The 22,224-nt window shown below is 46.1% G+C and overlaps 1 protein-coding gene across 1 annotated transcript in view; it reads right to left on the reverse strand.

Moving 5' to 3' along the window:
* Positions 1-22,224, reverse strand: part of NDUFA7 (NADH:ubiquinone oxidoreductase subunit A7) — a 41,527-nt gene that overhangs the window by 323 nt on the left and 18,980 nt on the right. The window contains exon 3 of the mRNA XM_073651051.1: positions 12,107-12,256. Coding sequence (XP_073507152.1) covers positions 12,107-12,256 — 150 coding nt within the window. The remainder of the gene's footprint in view (positions 1-12,106; positions 12,257-22,224) is intronic.

Consider the following 22,224-nt stretch of genomic DNA (forward strand, 5'->3'; position numbering starts at 1 on the left):
TGCAGAACTCTAGTCCAACAGCCAGGTCAGTATTCCATGGCCGCTAGATAGGAGAGTTCAGAACTGCCTCCTACCTTCAGATATCTGAGAATCTGCTTTTAATTAGCCGCTTGGTACGACCTTGTGTATGCGTCGCGTTGCAATAATGACGTTGTACCAAGCAGACTAATCAAAAGATAAGTTGTGCAAGCCAGAAGGTAGGAGTGCATATGTTTGCCAGAACTGAATTGCTCACAAAAAGTCTTTTTTTTTTCTTTTACGCAGACACAGAGGCCTTTGTTAGACTTCTCCTTAACATAAAGAAATCTCATCAATGAAGGAAATACCAATAATCAAACAATCAGATGCCCAGGGTTACCCAACAGGCTTTATATAATGCAATAATCTTTATTAAACAAAGAAGATTAAAAAACACACAGACAAAGACATTAAAAATTGATGTAAGAGGGGGATAAGTATGTCCACAATAGATAAATTAATAATTGCACTTCATAATTATACAACAAAAGATCAATACACTAGGTCCGCAATTTAGATCATCAATTATATCATTTCAGTTGTACTTTATACACAGCTATATATGCAATATGAATGGTCAGTTCCAAATTAATTCATAATGAACACAGTTTAGTCATTCAGCTATAGTAAATAATGCAGATGTCTTTAAGATAAAGTGCAATACTGACAAGTTGTATTATTACATCAAAAAGCTGGGCCATAGAAGTAGTATATATACACACACACCACTAGAGGTCAGTAGACTCTCAGCAAATACAGCAACTCAGCTTATAAAGTCCTCAAGTGAAGTATCTCAATGATAAAGTGCAGAGTGGCTTAACATAATACATATAACCAAACAAGTGGTCAATAGTGCAATAAACATCCAGATGTTAGTCATAGGGACATACCACAGTCCCCTCACACCACTCCAACATCGTTACGCTCCTGCTTCATCAGGGAGTCCTAAGATGGAGTACTAACTAGTGTTGAGCGAGCACTAAAATGCTCGGGTGCTCGACCCGAGCAACGAGCCCAATGTTAGTCTATGGGAGACCCGAGCATTTTTGCAGCGGCACCCCCCGCAGTCTGTAGAAAGCCTAAAAAGTGCCCAAAACGATAGTGACAGTGCTCAAATGACATGGGGACAGCATGGGGATCACCTCAGGAAGCATTTCTGACCCCCAGGTCACTGCTGTCAACAACATGGTCAGAGGTATTAAACCACTTTACGGGCTCACAATAAAATGCTCAAAAACGAAACTGAAACGGTTTTCCTGTGAAATATGTTAAGGAACTTCCTTTCCAGGGTAAAGACTTGTGTATAAGGTAAAATAAATAACCAAAAACAAAAATACTCCTCCACACCTTGGGCTATGTTCACAAGTAGCATTTTTTATGCATTTTTGCACTTTTGTATTGCTTTCACCTGTGACAAATGAATTCACCGGGAAATGTCATTTTAACATTTTACAACCTTATCTGGCCATGTGCTGTGTGACACATGCATACAGTGCTGAAAAGACATGGGAACAGCATGGGGAAGACCCCTGGAAGCATCTCTGACACCCAGGTCACTGACTAAAAGTGTGCCCATCAGAAGTGATCCTTGCCGCATCAGAAGATGCACGGGGATAGTTGCAAGTCCTTGTCCCAGGGCAGTGATCAATTGTACCTCCCCCATTCCTTGCAATGCAAGCACAAGTATGCAGCCTGCCACCCACCCAGCCCCAGGCTGCAATACCATACTGCTAGCTTGCTTGCACTTGAAATGAGGCCTTTTAGGCTTGTGGAGGCAGACGCCGGCAGCCTGGTATCCATACTCAGTCCCCAGCAGCCTGGCGGCCGGGTGTCCACACTCTGTCCACAGCCACCAGGGGGCAGCCGGGTGTCCATACTCGGTCCCCAGTCGCCCCGCCGCCGGGTGCCCACACACGGTCCCCAGCCACCTGGGGGCAGCCGGGTGTCCATAAACGGTCCCCAGCCGCCCCCATTTGTCCCGGTGTGCCTTATACACAAGCGCACATACCAAAACATTACCTGTGCCCTCCCCAGTGCATTTAGTGCGAAGAACAGCCTAACCACAAACACGTGGACAAGTGAATGTGGCCAGGGATAGTCCATCTCACTGACGCCTTCACACTGGGTTAATATTGTGGAAGCCGGGACACAGTTGGACACTGGGATGCAACACGTCCTCCAGACATAGAGGATTGCGGGTCCTGGGTCAATCAGGCTTCAACACAAAGTTCAGAAGGTAGACAGCAGCAGTGGTCGGCCTCCTACACAACGAGTAAATTATTCATGATCATGAGGCCATCCATCTCCTTAGCTTTCTGTTCCTTGGAATGCAAGCGCATGTATGTAGTAGCGGCTAGGCCTGAGGTGGTCAGCGTTTTGGCGCATATCCTACCTTTTCCGAGGATTGCTGGATGTTATCCTGCTACTATCCCAGTTCTATGACTCCCGTTAAAACAAAGCTTCAGGTGATGAATGAAGGATGTGGTGGTGGCAAAGGAGAAAGAGCAGGAGGAACAGGGACCATTCACATCAATATCAGGCCAGTCAACCACACATGTCTTGTAGGATATGTTTCTGTACCAAAAGGAGCGGTTCAGCTACACAGTTATAGGGCATACAGCGAGTGCAATGCCTACCAAAAATTTCGAGGCACTCCAATGCCCCTTGGAAGTGGCATGGAGGTCAGAGGGCCTTAACTAAACAGTTTTTTCCATTTATAGCAACTGGGTCTCCTGTACACTGTTGGCCTAAGCAGTGAATGGAAGGCTTTCCAAACATTATGAGGAACTGCAATGCCCCTTGAAACAGAAGTGGATTACAGAGTACTAAAAACCTTCTACCCATTATTGGGGAGTGGGTCTCCCTTAGTGTTCGCCTATTCACAGATAAGAAAAAGCTGACTAAAATTAGGAGGAAATGCAATGCACGTTGGAAGAGTCATGGAGGTTAGAGGTAATTAAAAACAACATTTCAATGCCCCTTGGAAGAGCTGTGGAGGTCTCAGTGGAATAAAAAGACAATATCAATGCCCCTTGGAAGAGTGGTGGAGGTCGCAGTGGAATAAAAAGACAATATCAATGCCCCTTGGAAGAGTGGTGGAGGTCGCAGTGGAATAAAAAGACAATATCAATGCCCCTTGGAAGAGTGGTAGACGTCGCAGTGGAATAAAAAGTCCATATCAATGCCCCTTGGAAGAGACGTGGAGGTCACAGTAGCTTAACAAGACAATTTTAATGCCCCTTACAAGAGCCATGCAGTACAGCATATTAAAAACATTATTCCCATTATTGGGGAGTGGGTCTCCCATCGTCTTTGCCTATGCCTTCCAAGCAAAAGCTGCCAAAAATTAGGACAGAGGAACTTGCAATGCTGGCAACACGGACCACAGTCACCCTGGTGGTATAGTGGTGGTGGAGGCTGAGGATAAGGAGAAGAGCAAAAAACAGCCGAAATGAGGAAGCGTATACCTATGTGTGGGTGTGCAGCGGTGCATGGGAATACACCTCCCGAAACACAGTGGATTTAACTTTATGTTACTCTGCTGTCATTTGGTGGTGATGAGAAGTCTGGCCCAATCCAGCCCTTGTTCATTTTGATAAGGGTCAGCTTGTCAGCACTGTCAGTTGACAGGCGAGTGCGCTTATCAGTTCTAATTCCCCAAGCGGCACTAAAAACACGCTCCGATAACACGCTAGCGGCAGGCCAGGACCTCCAAGACGTACAGAGCGAGTTCATTCCAAGTGTCCAGCTTGGATACCCAATAATTAAAAGGCACAGAGGAATCACGGAGGATGCTGGTACGGTCGGCAAGGTACTCCGTCACAATCTTTTGAAACTTTCCACTCTTTGTGAGAGTACCCCGCGCCTCAGGGCCTGTAAGCTGGGCGGGTCTCAGAAAACTGTCCCAGAACGTTGACCGTGTTCCCCTGCTTCTGCTGGAGTTGCGTCTCTCACCTGTAGGCCTTGGTTGGTCAACGAACTGTGACCTCTGCCGCTAGCGTGTTCAGATGGGAACTTTTTTTTTTTTTTTTTTTTAACAGTTCTGCAGCAAGGGCCTTCTGGTACTGCCCCATTTTTGTAGACCACTCCACCTCAGGAATAAGAGTGAACATTCTCCTTGTAGCGGGGGTCTAAAAGTGTCACCAACCAATAATGACTGTCACCCAACATTTTGACAACGCGAGCGTCACGGTTAAGGCAGCGTAACAAAGTCAGCCATGCGTGCCAGACTGGTAACGGGCAAAACTTCCGTGTCCTCACCAAGATGATGACTGACCATGCTCTCCTCCTTCTCCCCCCTGTCCTCAGGCCACCCAGCTGAACCGACGGTATGACAGTTGTACAGGTACTACCGTCTACAGCGCATGATACCAGCTCCTGTTCTTCCTCCTCCTCTCCCTCATTGTCCCCCAATGCACGTTGAGATGAGATGAGGCTGGGCTGTGTGTAATCGCCCGCTACGGCTTCTTGATCCATCTCATCATACACTGGCTCCAATGCCTCCTCTTTAATTCTCTGCAGAGAGCGTTGCAAAAGACAGACAAGTGGGATGCTGACGCTAATGACGGCGTCTTCACCACTCAGCATCTTGGTGGACTCCTCAAAGTTTGTAAGGATAGTACATATGTCAGACATCCAGGTCCACTCCTAAGGTCGTATGTGTGGAGTCTGACCTGAATATCGACGGCCTTGTTGCAGCTGGTACTCCACAACTGCTCTCTTCAGCTCACAAATCCTTTGCAACATGTGGAGGGTAGAGTTCCAACGTGTGGGGACATCACACACCAGTCGGTGTGCCGGAAGGTGCAAACGCTGCTGCAACACACCCGACTTCCGAAAATGAGCTGACAGGCGGCGTACTTTCACGAGCAGATCTGGCAACTCGGGGTACGATTTAAGAAACCGCTGAACCACGAGGTTAAGCACATGAGCTAGGCATGGTACGTGTATGATCTCGCCTCAGAGCCGCCACCAGGTTACGGCCATTGTCACACGACCATGCCTGGATGTAGGTTCAGCGGTCTCAGCCACAGATCTGCCTGCTCTTTCACAGCTGTCCACAACTCACAAGCAGTGTGAGGTTTATCACCTAAGCTTATGAGTTTCAGCACAGCCTGTTGCCGCTTGGCTGAGACAGTACTGCAGTGCTTCCAGCTTGTAACTGATGTGGTGATATCTGAGATGGAGGCTGAATATTAGGAGGATGATGTGCAGGAGCTGTACACTGTGGGGGCAACTCTGACTGACATAGGGCACGCAATCCTCAGTGTGGGGAGGATGTGTTCCGTCCCAAGGTCCGACTGGGTCCCGGCTTCCACTATGTTTACCCAGTGTGCCGTCAGGGAGATGTACCGTCCCTGGCCACAAGCACTTGTCCACGTGTCCGTTGTCAGGTGGACTCTCCCAGTAACTGCGTTGTTGAGGGCACGGCAGATGTTTTGGGACACGTGCTTGTGTAGTGCAGTGATGGCACACCGGGCAAAATAGTGTCGGCTGGGGACCGAGTACCAATGGACGATCACCGCCATAAGGTTGTGTAAGGATTCCATCTCCACCAGCCTAAAAGGCAGCATTTCCAACGCAAGCAGTCATGAAATGTGCTAATTTAGGACTGTGGCCTGTGGGGCGTTGGCTGCGAATTTGCGCTTTCGTTCAAAGGTCTGGGATATGGACAATTGAACGCTGCGGTGGGACGTGGACGTAGATGCTGTTTCTTGAGAAACTGCCATAACAAGTGAAGACTGAGAGGAGGGGGCATCTCTGAATGCAGTATGGACAGGGGATTGCCTTGCACACACAACAGGAGGTTCTCTTACACGCACAACAGCGGAAGAAGCAGTGGTGACACCCGCTGACACTGGTCGTGGACCCTGGGGTTCGCCCCACAAAGTCGGGTGCTTTGCTGATATGTGCCTGATCATGCTGGTGGTGGTCAGGCTGGTAGTTTTGTCACCCCTGCTGATGCTGGCCTGGCAGGTGGTACAAATGTCCTTCTTGGGGTTATCAGCAGAGTCTTTAAAAAAATTCCAGACTCTGGAAGACCTACCGGTTGTACTGGCAACGTCCCTCGTGTTGGTGTTACGGGGAACGGTTGCCCGCCTTTTGTTGCGGCCACAACACTGCTTCTTCCTGCCTGTTTGGGTACTCTGCCTCCCTCCCCCTGAGTGCTGCTGGCCTCGCTCTGCGTGTCCTCCTGCCACGTTGGGTCAGTTACTAGATGATCCCCCACCTCCTCCTCTTCCACTTCCGCACCACGGTCCTCCTCCTCCTCACTTTGTGGCAATTGTGTCTCGTCATCGTCCACCTCATGACAAATTGCCAGCGTCGCCTTCCTGTGGCCGTGGCTGTTCAAATATTTGGCCATCGCTACATGGGATCTCCTCTTCCACCACTTCAAGCGGAGCAGACGAGGGGCCCAAATATGGAAATGGACCAGTGAACAGCTCTTCAGAGTGTCCAACTGTGGGATCAGTTGCTGTCTGACGACACTCGGCATGGTGGGAGGAAGGAGCATCAGGGTGAGGAGGAGTAGGTGGTCGAGACTCACGGCTACTAACACTTGACCGTGTGGAAGACAGACCGGAGGTGGTGATGCCCAGGTGACTGGAAGTATTATCTGCTATCCAATTAATAACCTGTTCACACTGATCAGTTCGCAATAGTGGTCTTGTTGTTGTGTGCTTCCCTAGTAATTCGATCAAGAACTGGGAGCGAGATGATGTGGCTGTTGGTTGAGGCACATTTTCACCTTGGCCACGGCCCCGTCCACTGCACGCACCATCACCAGAACGTCCAGTTCCACGCACCTTGCCCATTGTAAATGAAGTAAAATAGCTTACACTCGCACTATCAATGGCAAAAGGGTAATAAAAAGGAGATTAGAACAGTGGAAGAGGAAAACCACAGTTCTATTTCTCTGGCCTACACTAGAATCTTTTAAACAGATTGGTGTCTGAACAGTCAGCGAGACACTGAAAATGTTTTTTTTTATGGAGAAAAAGACAAAAAAGTGGATAATACAGAAATTTGAACCGGGGAACTGCAAAACCACAGTTATAATTTCCTGGTGTATAACAGACTTGTTAAAATAGATATATTTGTGTCTGAACTGTTTTTTTTTTTTTTTATGGAAAAAAGGCAAGCAGGTTGATAACACCCAGATTTGAACCGTGGAAGAGGAAAAACACAGTTCTAGTTATCTGGCCTACACCAGACTCTTTTAAACAGATATATTGGTGTCTGAACACTCACAGACCAAAAAGGTTAATAAGACACATATTTGTACAGTCTGACTGAGGAAAAAAACAAAAAAACAAACAAACAGGATTTAGATGAAAAAAAAAGGATTTTTCCTGGCCCCTGAAACCTGGGGATAAGTCTAGCAATTTGACCAGCAGGAGCACACAGGACTGTAATGCAGTGTTTGTTGGTATAACCACTGCGTCTCCTATACAGCCTGCCTGCCTGATATCTGGGATGGATATTAGTCCTGAGAAGGACTGTTTGTTTAATTTTGCAGGCTTTAGAGACCCTACACCCTACCTATTTCGCAGTATAAATCTCTCCCTAGCCCAGCAGCACTCTCCCTACACTGTCTGATCGGGAGCGCCTGTGTCCAAGATGGCGGCGCCCGGTTTTAAATACTCGAGGTGACGCTGTGCGGCCAGCCAATCACTGTAATGCCCACAAACAACATGGCTGCGGCATTACAGTGACTGGCTGGCAATCCCTGCATGTTCATTGGCTCTGTAAAGAGCGCCAAACATGCAAGGCGGAGACACGAGCTCCCGCCCGAGTAACCCGGAAATGCTTGGTGCTCGCCGAACATCCCGGAGTAGTGAGATGCTCGGGCGAGTACAGAGCAGTGTCGAGCATGCTCGCTCAACACTAGTACTAACATCTGGATGTGTATTGCACTACTGACCTCTAGTGGTGTGTACACACACACACACACCTTCTATGGTCCAGCTTTTTAATGTAATATAATACACATTTCTTCTTCCTCCAGCAAAATGGCGCTTACTCAGTAGTATCCATCGGCAAGCGTTAGATGCTACTGCCTACGCGTGGGTGCCATTTTGCTGGAGGAAAAAGATATTTACCTGCAGCAATATGGCGCCTCCGCCAGCCCTTGCGTAGTACCATATCCCGGCAACCGAGAGATGCTACTGCGCATGCACGGGCGGCGGGGCTGTGACGCCTCATTCTCGAAGGAGCCCTTTTAGTTTTGAGTTTACCCTGGGTGATGGGGGACTCTGTGTCGGGTCCTGTGATGAAGAGATGGGATGTAGCCGTGGCCCGGATGCTGTGGGCTCGTCCGGGTTGAGTGGCTGGTTAAACGACTACGCCACCTGTGGTGCCTGGTGAAGGGTCACCAGCGCCGCTGCAGTCCGCCGAGGCCTGATGTCATGGCGGCCAAAGTTCTCACTGCTCCCCACAGGCGGAGCAAGGCCTCAGGGCAAGCAAACACGATGGAGGGGGGGGTAGTAGTGCAGGGAGTACGGGCACCGCGTGGCATGATATGGCGCATAATGAACAGTAAGGAGGCCATAGGGGTGAACTTCCAAGGCTTTACTCGCTTAGAGATGATAGCAGGAAGGAGACTCCCAAAGGAGTACTGCGGCCACCAGGGACGGGGTCCGACTACCACCGAGGAAGTCCAGTATTAGGTAGTGACCCTACACCAGTGTTCCTGAACTACAGACCGAATCCTTTCCTGTCCGTGTGTGCGTAGATAGGCCGGGTCTCCCTCTGAGCTCCTCTCAGGACTAGGGCACGGGTGGCAATTCCTCTCCATCCGATGCCCGGTGGGATCCTCAGGGCCTAACCGGGCTTTCCCGTCCAGGACGTAGAGTACAAGGTCGGGTGTCGGTACCCCTCTTGCAGCCGGAATCCCTCTGAATAGATCAGGTAGGCGAGGACAGGTGGCGTACTCCGTTCCGTCAGCATCTTCCCCGGGACCCATTTGCTGGGGAGCCACACTCTAGAGCTCCCGGGCCTTCTTGATCCTGGTCCTTGGCCGGGTTGAGACATTCCTTGTCTACAACCTACCTCTCGTCCCAAGGCCAGGGTACGAGGGCTGTGTCCCTTGCCGGTGCAGGCCCACACAGGATCTGCACTCCCAGGCGGGAGTCACATTACATACAGTAGTTTTACAGCAACCAAGACCAAGATCAAAGACGGCTCTTAATTAAATATTAGATCTGAAGTGTAACTAACTTGTAAGTCCTCCACCCACACCCACTAGCTGGTTCCTACCACTTTGTGTTCCCCAGTCTCCCTGTAACCAGGGGAGCAGCACCTAGTGTATACTAGCTCCCTCTGGTGGAGAAGTGTGGTGTTGGATGCAAAAGGTTAGGTCACAACTATCACACTGGCCTTACCTCGAAGGAGGAACACCACACTCCATTACCGAAGTGCAGCATCCCTGTGACGGTCGGACCCTCAGGGGCGCTACAGGGCCATTTTGCTGCATGTAAATTTCAGGATTAGGACACAATTACACAGGCAGTATTTAAAATAGTAGGCAGGTCAGTGAAGGCACAGTGACCTGTCAGAAGGCAGACATAAGAATACATAAGCAAAGCACCAGATAGAGCGCCCCCCACAGGCCGCCCTGAAGCACGGGCATATCATTATCGCCAAACTGAAAGTAAAGATTACACAAGAACCACAGGACGGATTTCATCAACCAAGGTATCATTTTAATCAGTGTAATGTCGCCCACCTGACAGTGTATGTAGTTTACTGAGCACAATCCTGCTGACAGATGTGCTTTAATGTCTTTGAGTTGTTTAGTAACTATGTAATAATTGTGCTATTTGTTTTAGCAATTTTATACTGTTCATTTGATTCTGAAAATCATTTCTTTTGTTTGCATGCCATCTTAGCCGACCGTCCTGTAAAATCTACAATCTCAAAAAAGGTGAAACACTGTAAAATAGAGAATACATAAATGCAATGATTTGGAAATCTCCAATAACCATGTTATTCACAACAGAACATAAAACACAGATCAGAAGTTGAAAGTTACATATGTTTCCATTTCACTGGAAAAAATTAACTCATTTCGAAGAGACTGATGGTAGAAATAAATCTCAAAAAAGTTGTCACAGGGTTAGCAAAAGGCAGGAAAATTAAGTGGCCCAAATGAAAATACTGTAGGGTCATTTTACAACTGTCACATGACTGTAGCTTGTTTAAGAGGCAGAGCCCCTCAGAAGCAAAGATGGTCAGTAGTTCAGAAATCTGAACAACTTCATTTAAAAAATGATGGAACAATTTAAAAAAAAAATGCTCCTCAATATAAAATTGTAAAGACTTTGAATATCCCACCAAATACAGTACATAATATCAAAGATTCAGAGATTGAGAAATCCATGTGCACAAGGAACAAAGCCGATGGTCAATATTTAATGCTAGTGACCTGCTGATGTTCAGGTTTCACTGTTCTTAAAACAGGCATGATATGGTGGTCCCACTGCATGGGCTCAGAAATACTTCCTGAAATCATTGAACACAGTTCACTGTGCAATCCACAAATGTAAGTATAAAGTAAGCTCTATCATTCAAAGAAGAAGCTATATATATGTCACCACCACCCAAAAACACTCCCGTCTTCTCTGGGCCAAAACTCATTTAATATGTAGGAAGGCAAAATGGAAAAAACTGTTCTGTGGTCAGATGAACAACGATTTGAAATTCTTTATGGAAACCATGGGATGCCGTGTCCTGCAGAGTCAAAAGGAGGGGGGGGGGGGGGGGGACACACCATAAAGCTTCCCATTAGCACAGAGTACAAAAGCCTGAACCTCTGATGGTATGGTGCTGCATTACTGCCTACAGCCTGGGCAGCTTACATATTACAAAGGCACCATCAATGCTGGAGACTTAGGCCTCATTCACGTGTCAGTGTTTATCTACGCATGTGAAAAAAACGGTACTGTGCATAGTCCGTGTTTTGGATGAGTGTGTCAGTTTTTACCACTAATGATTTTCACGTATGGATAAAGAAATAAGTTACAAAGCTTCTCCTATACTTTACAATGTGTGAGGCAGTGACTGGGATCGTATACGAGGCTCGTTATATATCCCCAGAATGTGTACAGAGACCTATTAAATCCATTGGAGTGCATTGCAGTCACAGGCACACCTGCGGCTGCAATGGAGGAATGAAGGTGAGCAATGACATAGTCAGGCTATCTGGCTAAGGCAGATTAAGTAAAACCCGGCAGGGCCTTCATTTCTTGGAGGAGGTCACAGGAGGCAGTGGGGCGGCCTCCTCCCTCCAACCCGGGTTTTCCAGTGGCTCTTGCCACAGGTCCTTCAAAACCCCTGCACTTAGTGTTGTTCTGTATCAGAACCTGCTAGGAGCATAGCAGGAAAGCTCTGCGGACCTGAGAGTAGCTGAACCCACGCCTGGGAAGGCTCTGCACCTGTCAGGCTCTAAGCGGCCATTGCCCACGGCAACCGTTGTTATGGACTTATGTTAACCTGTGAGTGCTGAATAAAAGCTGCTTATGTTGGACTTGCTTGGGTCACTGCCTTAGTTACTGCGCAGTGTGAACACCGCCGCCTTACAAATGTTAAACACTGACAGCACATGGACACCATCCACGTGGTGTATGTGTTTTTCATAGGCTTGCATTGGCCCATTTCATCCATGACACAGGATGAAAACTTGACGTGTGAATAGCATCACAGTTTGTAATGGGTACGGGTTCTATCCATGAAAAAACGGATACAACACATACATGCAACACAGACGTCTGAATGATGCCCTACACTGAGGTTTTACAACAACCAACTTATGCTGTGTACTATGTAGTCATAGTACTGCAGGGATCTTGTGCGCAGGCGAGTCACTGGAACGCATCATAAACTTGTAGGAATAAAAAGACATTTCACAGCAACCAGACCTCTAATATGGGGCATACAGGTAGGTATAGATTTACATTTCTATCACCTGTATGCCCATATTAGAGGTCAGGTAAGTCCCAAGGGGTGACAGATTCCCTTTAAATTTGGTTCTTAGTAGTTATATCAGTTTCAAAATGTATTGTACTAGAATAAAAGTGACTCAACTAACCTGGGTGAAGATTCTCCAGACACCAGAGCCTTTTGAGAAGACATAATGATAGTAGGTGGTAAAGTTTCTCTCCGCCCATCACGGGTACAGTAGTAATTGTTAGCAAACTTGTGACTTGGACCCACTGGAAGATGTGGTGGAGGCTGAGTCCTAAGTGAGAATTACATATCCTTACTGCATGAAACTTCTGTGCACAGGCCTTATGATAAGAAATTGGTTAGCGATGACATAAGTGACACTTTGCTATTGCCAAGGACAATCTAAAGATCTAAAGGGAACCTGACAGCAAAATTAAAAAAGAATGTAGTATTCATCTGAAGCCACAGTATTAAACATGTGCAGCTTTCTAATTGGAAGCGTAGCTGCAGGGAGAAAATGAAGTTCTATTCTCCCTGAATCCACTTGCTTCTAGTCATCGGGGTGGCACATGGCTACTTAAAATCAGCAGTCAGTACATAGTGAGCATATTGTTTATCAGCCCCCCTGCTCCTTGACAGACATCCTGCCTCAAGTACAAGCTGTACAGCAGGATGTCAGTCATTCAATATCATTTTTGTGTATTCAGATAAAAACCCCAAAAGGCGTGCTGGGCAAGCAGCAAAACCCTGTAATTATGAGGCTAGAGTCCGGCTCTCCTCCCAGTGCCAACCCTCAGCATCTTTAAGGGTACACTTTGATTCCAACGCATGGAAGGTGATGGCTGGACAATGCTTTGACCTACAGCCATCTCAGCCGACACTCCCATACACAGGAGCTCTCATTTAGAGAACACTGGAGTGCTGGGCTATTAGAAAGTTGCTGACTGACATGTTGGCTGGTGACTTCTCTGAGAACAATGTGATTTGCAGTTTGAAATCGGACATGTCCAATCAAATAGATATCAAATTAGCAATTTTTTTTTTTATTTAGATGGATGTGCTGACAATTGATACTTTGAATGTAGTGATGGTTCATGGCATCTTCTGAGCATCAGTGCTTTCTTCTGCATGCACATCAGAGTTGAGCAGAGAAGAGCTGAGCTGTGCTACTACATGACCATTAGGGCAATGAGGATGCTGGGAGAGGATAGGAGGGATGTTAGAGTCATAAGTGCATCTCTTTCCATGAATCAGACAGGGCCATTAGATATAAATGCAGCTGGAAACAGAATCTTCAGCATAGCTTACGGTTTACACAAAGCTGCTGTGGCACAATACAAATGCCGATCCATAAACTTTTACCGATCAGTGGTCGTTTGCCTGTTTACACAGACAGACCAAAGTAAACGATGCAGACTGAGCAATCCATACTAGGTGGCTCAGAGCATAGGCTGTCATTGTGCTCACAGTGCGAGTCCAGTGTACCCATGATAATCCATCGCCGATAACAATGATCTTTTAGGCTGCATAGAATATCATTTTACCCGAAGAAAGAGGGTTTTGCTTGTTCATGGCAGCCCAATAAATGGCTAGATAATCCTGAGACTAGCAGTTTTAATGCACAATTGTTTTGCAGTATAAATGCGCCTTTATTGAAACGTGCTACAATCAAGTGGTCAGACGCTTTATTAGGCAGGGTTATTAGGTGATCAGAGGATCCATGACCAACAGTTTCTTATTCAGGACTAAAGTCTGTTTCGCTTTCCCTAAATTTTTTTTTTACAAGAATAATAATAATAATAATAATAATCACAAAATATCAAAGTCATAAAATACAATGCAGAAAGGCGTCCGGAGGTGAATATACTTGAAACAAGCTACAAAAAAATATTTATATACACGCTGCACAAAAATGGAAATAAAAGGTGTTCTCAAACTGGTTAAATGACTTTGGGCCACTGACCTCACACAAAGGGATGCCCCACTTCAAATTCAGTTCCCTAAAGACTGGCCTAAATTGGTATAAGAGCTGGCTTTAAAGTGGGAAAATAGACAATTTTCATAGATTCAAATAAGTAACCAAGTCAAATAAGGATTAAACAACTTTAGGACACTGACCTCACAATACAAAAGATAGGGATGCCACACAATAGAGTCCATTTACTTCAGGCTGGGTCTAATGGGTTAAGGGCATCGAAATACTCTTCACTGCCTTGAATAAGTAAGTGGAGTTTTTAAAGGAACCTGTCACATCCCCAAATGCAGATATAGGGTTAATATGCACGCAATAGCGTTCCAATGAATATACAGTGCCTACAAGTAGTATTCAACCCCCTGCAGATTTAGCTGGTTGACACATGCGGAATTAACTTGGCATTGTGACATTTGTACTGTAGATCAGCCTGGAAGTGGGAAATGCACTGCAGCAAATTTTGTTTTTGTTTTTTGTTTTTTTAAAAAAACGTTAAAAGTTAATTCAGAGTGTCATTTATTATTCAACCCCTCAAACCACAAGAATTCTGTTTGGTCCCCCTAAAGTATTAAGAAGTAGTTCAGGCACCAAGAATAATGAGCTTCACATGTGTGGATTAAAGATCTCTTTTGCCAGCCTTTTCTGACTATTTAAGACCCTCCCCACACTTGTGAACAGCACTCAGACATGGTCAACATGGGAAAGACAAAGGAGCATTCCAAGGCCATCAGAGACAAGATCGTGGAGGGTCACAAGGCTGGCAAGGGGTACAAAACCCTTTCCAAGGAGTTGGGCCTACCTGTCTCCACTGTTGGGAGCATCATCCGTAAGTGGAAGGCTTATGGAACTACTGTTAGCCTTCCACGGCCTGGACAGCCTTTGAAAGTGTCCTCCCGTGCCGAGGCCAGGCTTGTCCGAAGAGTCAAGGCTAACCCAAGGACAACAAGGAAGGAGCTCCGGGAAGATCTCATGGCAGTGGGGACATTGGTTTCAGTCAATACCATAAGTAACGTACTCCACCGCAATGGTCTCCGTTCCAGATGAGCCTGTATGGTACCTTTACTTTCAAAGCGTCATGTCAAGGCTCGTCTACAGTTTGCTCATGATCACTTGGAGGACTCAGACAGACTGGTTCAAGGTTCTATGGTCTGATGAGACCAAGATCGAGATCTTTGGTGCCAACCACACACGTGACGTTTGGAGACTGGATGGCACTGCATACGACCCCAAGAATACCATCCCTACAGTCAAGCATGGTGGTGGCAGCATCATGCTGTGGGGCTGTTTCTCAGCCAAGGGGCCTGGCCATCTGGTCCGCATCCATGGGAAGATGGATAGCACGGCCTACCTGGAGATTTTGGCCAAGAACCTCCGCTCCTCCATCAAGGATCTTAAGATGGGTCGTAATTTCATCTTCCAACAAGACAACGACCCAAAGCACACAGCCAAGAAAACCAAGGCCTGGTTCAAGAGGGAAAAAGTCAAGGTGTTGGAGTTGCCTAGTCAGTCTCCTGACCTTAACCCAATTGAAAACTTGTGGAAGGAGCTCAAGAATAAAGTCCACATGAGACACCCAAAGAACCTAGATAACTTGGAGAAGATCTGCATGGAGGAGTGGGCCAAGATAACTCCACAGACCTGTGCCGGCCTGATCAGGTCTTATAAAAGACGATTATTAGCTGTAATTGCAAACAAGGGTTATTCCACAAAATATTAAACATAGGGGTTGTATAATAATTGACCCACACTTTTATGTTTAAAATTTAATAAAATTCAACTGAGCAACATAACTTTTTGGTTTGTAAGATTTATGCTTCTGTTCATAAAACCTACTCTCGTTTGCAGTTTGAAGGCTCTAACTTATTTGCATCTTATCAAACCAGCTAAATCTGCAGGGGGTTGAATACTAGTTGTAGGCACTGTAGTTTATTTCTGCCCGGTAGCCGTTCTTCCAGTTAAGCAGCCGGACAGCATCGTAACGATATATCTTACGTTAATAGCGTTTAAGGACATGTAAGGTTCCCTTTAAAGGGTTAAATAACTTTGGGCTACTGATTTCACACCACCACCACAGAGTTGCCTCATATCAAATTCAGTTCATGTCAGGCTAGTCCAAATGAGTTCTGGGCATAAAGTGTGGCTTCAAAGTAGGCAATTTTTCACTGATTCAAATAAGTAACTGTTTTTTTAAAGGGTTACATTACTTTGGACCACTGATCTCAACCAACCAACACACAGATAGGGCCGCACTCATCTGTACTATTGGTGTAACGACTTAAAAATACCAGTTACTTATGCAAAGCAGGGAAGAATGGCTGTTTTCCTAGTTTCATGCCAGCCCTTATGCCCGGAACCTATTTGGGGCTGGTCTACATTGAACTGCTTTGGACAAGAGGAATCCCTATCTGTGGCTACTGTGCGAGATCAGCGACCCAAAGTCCCTTTTCATAGCACCCTTTGGTGCCCACTTTGATGCCCATTTTTGTATCCCTTGTATATAGTTTGGAGCTGCTCTCAGATGTATTCACCTCAGGACACCTCACTACATTGCATTTTAACCTCTTTCTGACATGAGCCGTAATATGTCCCTGTGCCCTGGATTTTAACCCCTTTACAACCCAAGGTTGTTTGCAAGTTAATGACCGGGCCAATTTTTACAATTCTGACCACTGTCAGTTTATGAGGTAATTACTCTGGAATGCTTCAACGGATCCCCCTGATTCTGAGATTGTTTTTTCGTGACATATTGTACTTCATGATAGTGGTAAAATTTCTTCGATATCACTTGCGTTTATTTGTGGAAAAAAAGGAAATTTGGTGAAAATGTAGCAATTTTCAAAATTTTTATTTTCATGCCCTTAAATCAGAGAGATATGTCACACAAAATAGTTAATAAATAACATTTCCCACATGTCTACTTTACATCAGCACAATTTTGGAACCAAAATGGCTTTATTTTTTATTAGGGAGCTATAAGGGTTAAAAGTTGACCAGCGATTTCTCATTTTTCCAACAAAATTTACAAAAACATTTTTTTTAGGGACCACATCACATTTGAAGTCACTTTGAGAGGTCTTTAGGACAGAAAACACCCAAAAGTGACACCATTCTAAAAACTGCAACCCTCAAGGTGCTCAAAACCACATTCAAGAAGTTTATTAACCCTTCAGGTGCTTCACAGGAATTTTTGGAATGTGGAAGAAAAAAATGAACATTTAACTTTTTTCACAAAAAGGTTACTTTAGACCCAATTCTTTTTATTTTCGCAGGGGTAACAGGAAAAAATGGACCCCAAAATTTGTTGTGCAATTTCCCCTGAGCACAGAAATATACCATATGTGGGGAAAAAACACTGTTTGGGCGCACGGCAGGGCTCGGAAGGGAAGGAGCGCCATTTGACTTTTAGGCTGAGTTCACACGATGCGTTTTTCATGCGTTTCCGCGGCGTTTTTGTAGTTGCGTAAACGCCGCGGAAACGCATGAAAAATGCATGGTAGAAGGGCAGCAATGTTCCCCAATGGAAATGCGCATGTGCTGTGCCCATGATGCGGATTTTTCCGCAGCGTAAACGCTGCGGTCAAAAATCCGCAGCATGTCAATTAATTTTGCGGAAACGCTGCTCTTTTGCTGCCGCCATTGACTTGCATTAGACCGCATGGAATCCGCATCACTGTATATGTTGATGCGCTTTTAATGCGGTCTAATGTGCGGATGGTACCCGGGTGTGGAGGAGAGGACTCTCATCCAGACCCAGGTACCATTAAAAAAAAAAAGAATAAAATAAAAAATATATATGTTCTCACCTTCTAACGGCCCGCGCTGCATCCTGCCGGCTTCCCGCGCACTTCGCGGTTGAATGAAGGACCTTCGCTGACGTCAGAGTCATGTGACGGGTCACGTGACGCTGACGTCGGAAGGTCCTACAGTCTTCACTGCCGGCAGCCGGGACCGATGAAGCAGGACACCGGGGGCCATCAGATGGTAACGTATAGATTTATTTTTTATTTTTTGACATCACACACTATATAAATCCGTGCCGGTTGCATGGATTTATATAGTGTAATGAAGTTGACAAGCACTTTCCAAGTGATGCTAAAATCGCTTGGGAAGCGCTTGTCAACCCGCATGCGGAAATGAAAGTGAAGACCGCTTCATTTCCGCATGTCCCTGGCAGGAAACCGCATGTACAATCCGCATGCGTTTTTTCCTGCCAGAGAGATGCAGAAACGCTCAAGAAAAAATCCTGAGCATTTCTGCATCGTGTGCACATACCCTTTGATTGTAAAATTTGCTTGAATAATTAGCAGATGCCATGTTGCATTTGGGGAGCCCCTGATGTGCCTAAACAGTGGAAACCCCCCACAAGTGACACCATTTTGGAAACTAGACGCCTCAAGGATTTTATCAAGGGGTATAGTGTACATTTTCAACCCAGAGGTACGACACAGAATTTGATAACATTAGGTCATCATATTGAATAAGTTGTCATTACTCTTGAGCGCAAGTGCTCGCTACATGAGTTTGCATCGGGTACTCGGTTATGCACCATGTATCGCGGGTGCTCAAGTGACATGCTCGAGTCCCTGCTCCGCATGTTTCACGGTTATTAGACACCCAAAATAAACATGCGGGGATCGCTCGTGCATGGCAGGCAATCCCAGCAAGGTTTTTTTTGGCCGCGAGGCATATGGGGCAGAGACTCGAGCACCAGCGATACTCAGTGCATTCCTGAGCAACCGATGCAAACTCAAGTAGCGAGCAATTGCGCTCAACACTAGTCGCCATATCGTCCCCCCCCCACACTTTTAAAAAAAAAATCCCAACCCTAACCCTAGCATTTATTTTTTACGCCGTTCCTCCTGCGGTATACATGATTAGACGACTTTATTCTTCGGGTCGGTATGATTACAGCGATACCAGAATCATATCGGGTTTTTATGACTGACAGCTGTCACACACTAAAAGAGGCAATTTTTCGTAAAATCTAGTTTTTGCATCGCCATATTTTGAGAGCTATAATTTTTCCATATTTTGGCCGACAGTCCTGTAACGGCTTGTTTTTTGCGGGATGAGTTGACGTTTTTATTGCTGCCATTTTCAGGCACGTGACATTTTTTGATCGCTTTCTATACCAATTTTTGGGAGGCAGAACAAACAAAAAATAACAATTCCGGAATTTTTTTTTTTTTTTTTTTTAAACGCTGTTCCGCATGTGGTAAAATTGATAAGGTAGCTTTATTCTTCGGGTCAGTACGCTTACAGCGATACCACATTTATATTGTTTTATGTTTTTATTGAAAAAATTATTTTTGCATCGCTTTATTCTGAGAGCTATAACTTTTATTTTTCGGATGATGGAGCTGTATGGCGGCTTGTTTTTTGCGGGACAAGATGACGTTTTCAGCGGTACCATTTTTATTTATATTAGTCTTTTTGATCACGTGTTATTCCATTTTTTGTTTGGTGGTATGATGATAAAGCATTGTTTTTTGCTTTCATTTATTTTTTTTACAGTGTTCACTAAAGGGGTTAACTAGTGGAACAGGTTTATAGGTCAAGTCGTTCCGGACGCGGCGATACCAAATATGTGTACTTTTATTGTTTTGTTTGTTTTTTTCATTAGAATAATTATTGATGGGTACATTATATTTTTATTTTTGGTGGATTCTTTTTTTTTTTTTTTTCATTTTTAAACACTTTCTTTTACTTTTATTCTGTGTCCCACTATGGGACTTTCACTTTTTTTATTCTGACCGCCTGTATAGCATAGGGATGGAGCACCATCCCTGTGCTATACAGGCTGCCAGCACTGCAGATGCAGAAGATACTTTGGTCATGCACTGTGCATGACCAAAATATCTTCCTGCTGTCTGGTGATCCAGATGTTGTCATGACAACATCGGGTCGTCATGGCAACATCTGGGACGCCGCGGCAGACAGCGCTGGAGGCCGACAGGAGAGGTGAGTATCCCGATCACCTTCCCTTGCCACCACAATGCAGCGATCGACTTTGATCGCAGCAATGTGCAGGGGCTGCTCCCTGCACATTGTCACAGCTGACACCCAGTGCTATCAGCAAACATCCGGCGGTGATCGTGATCACCAAGACGTACGAATACGTATAAGGTTCTTAAGTCCCAGGGCGCAGATAGGTATTAGTACGTCTTGGGTTTTAAAGGGGTTAAGGACAAGGTACGTATTTTTTAGGTCTCACTTAATCGCGCCTGAACAGAGGTTGTGTGGGCGCAATTGCCGCTGGGTGTCAGCTGATCCTGACAGCTGACACCCAACACTCAGTGCCAGTAGTGGTGCCCACACCGCTCACGGCACTTTAACCCCCTAAGTGCTGCGATCGCAGCATTTAGCGAGCAGAAGAACAAAATCCCCTCTGGTTTTGGATTGGAGACCCCGCAACGTCATCGCAGGGTCCCGATCGTTGCTATGGTGACCTTGACGACATCCAGGTCACCAGGCACTAGCAAGGTAGTTTGATCATGCACAGGAGGCTTTTTGCCAAGAAGAATGGGCAGCTTTACCATCTGAGAAATTTAAGAACCTCATCCACAACTACCACAAAAGACTTCAAGTTGTCATTGATGCTAGAGGGGGCAATACACAGTATTAAGAACTGGGGTATGTGAACTTTTGATCAGGGTCATTTGGATGTTTTTGGTTGACATTAAGATTTAAAAAGAGAAACCACAGTAGTTTGACAACTGGCTTCACCAAACCAATAACCATGAGTGGAGAAAAATTTTTTTTTTGTTATCATTCATATTCTCTGAAACAAGGCAAAGAAAGGAAAAATTCTGCCGGGGTATGTAAACTTTTGAGCACAACTGTAACTGCAATTACACTGCAGGAAGTGAAAGTCCCATACTGGGACTAAATATATTAAAAAAAAAAAAAAAAAGTGTAAAATATAGAAATAATAAAGTAAACATATTTGGCATCGCCGCGTTCGGAACGATCTAACCTATAAAACTGTAACATAGTTAATCCCTTTAGTGAACACAGTAAAGAATATAAATAAAAAAGCAAAAAAATGGTGCTTTATCATCATACCACTGTACAAAAAGTGGAATAAAACGTAATCAAAATGTGTATGTAAATAATAAAAAAAATGGTACTGCTGAAAATGTCAACTTTTCCCGCAAAAACCAAGCCACCATACAGCTCCATCAGCCGAAAAATAAAAAAGTTATAGCTCTCAGAATAAGGCTATGCTAAAAAAAAAAAAAAAAAAAAAAAAAGGGGAATTAGACCTACCAGTAATTATGTTTCCAGGTAGTCGTTCAGGACAGCACACTAAGAGCAGGGCCGGCGTCAGCACCCGGCGTACCCGGGCAAGTGCCGGGGCCCTGGAAAATCAGAGGGGCCCACCGCCCACTCACTGTCGGGGCCCTGGCCGCTTCCTCGGCACCTGTTTAGTGACGCAGGCGCTGCTTGATTGCCAGCACTTCAGACATGGCCGCGCACAGTGTGCTGAGTCTGCTAGTAATGACACGGCAGGATCGATGGCACTGCACCTTTAATTGTGCTTGTGTGTCGCCCCTGCCGCGTCATTACTAGCAGACACAGCCGAACAGCGCGTGGCCATGTCTGGGGGAGTGCCGGCAATCAAACACCGTCGGAGGTCCTGCACAGATGGGGGGGGGGAGCGGCCCGGACCCGACCGCAAGTGGGCCCCTCTGATGTTCCAGGGCCATGAAGTCTGTGACACGCCGGGGGCCCTGCACTGCCCCATACCTGAGGAGCTGCTGAACAGGACACTGGACCGGGGACAGGTGAGTGAGGCTTCCCCAATCCCCATATTAAAAATATTTGTAATGGGTCTGTGTGAGTGCATGTATGTGAATGTCAGTGTGTATGACTGTGTATATATATTTGTCTGTTTTATATAGGTCTTTAAGAATTTTTGTAAAAATATGTGTACAAATCTGCGCGCCGTGTGCGCGCGCGCGCATGTCTACGCGTCGTGTGCGCGCGCGCGCATGTCTACGCGCCGTGTGCGCGCATGTCTACGCGCCGTGTGCGCGCATGTCTACGCGCCGTGTGCGCGCGCGCGCATGTCTACGCGCCGTGTGCGCGCGCGCATGTCTGCGTACCGTGTGCGCGCGCGCATGTCTGCGTACCGTGTGTGCGCGCGCGCATGTCTGCGTACCGTGTGTGTGCGCGCGCATGTCTGCGTACCGTGTGTGCGCGCGCGCGCGCGCATGTCTGCGTACCGTGTGTGCGCGCGCGCGCGCGCATGTCTGCGTACCGTGTGTGCGCGCGCGCATGTCTGC

The sequence above is a fragment of the Phyllobates terribilis genome, unplaced genomic scaffold (assembly GCF_046119375.1).
Source record: "Phyllobates terribilis strain yellow unplaced genomic scaffold, ASM4611937v1 Scaffold_1__5_contigs__length_1240528914, whole genome shotgun sequence".
Lineage (NCBI taxonomy): Eukaryota > Metazoa > Chordata > Amphibia > Anura > Dendrobatidae > Phyllobates > Phyllobates terribilis.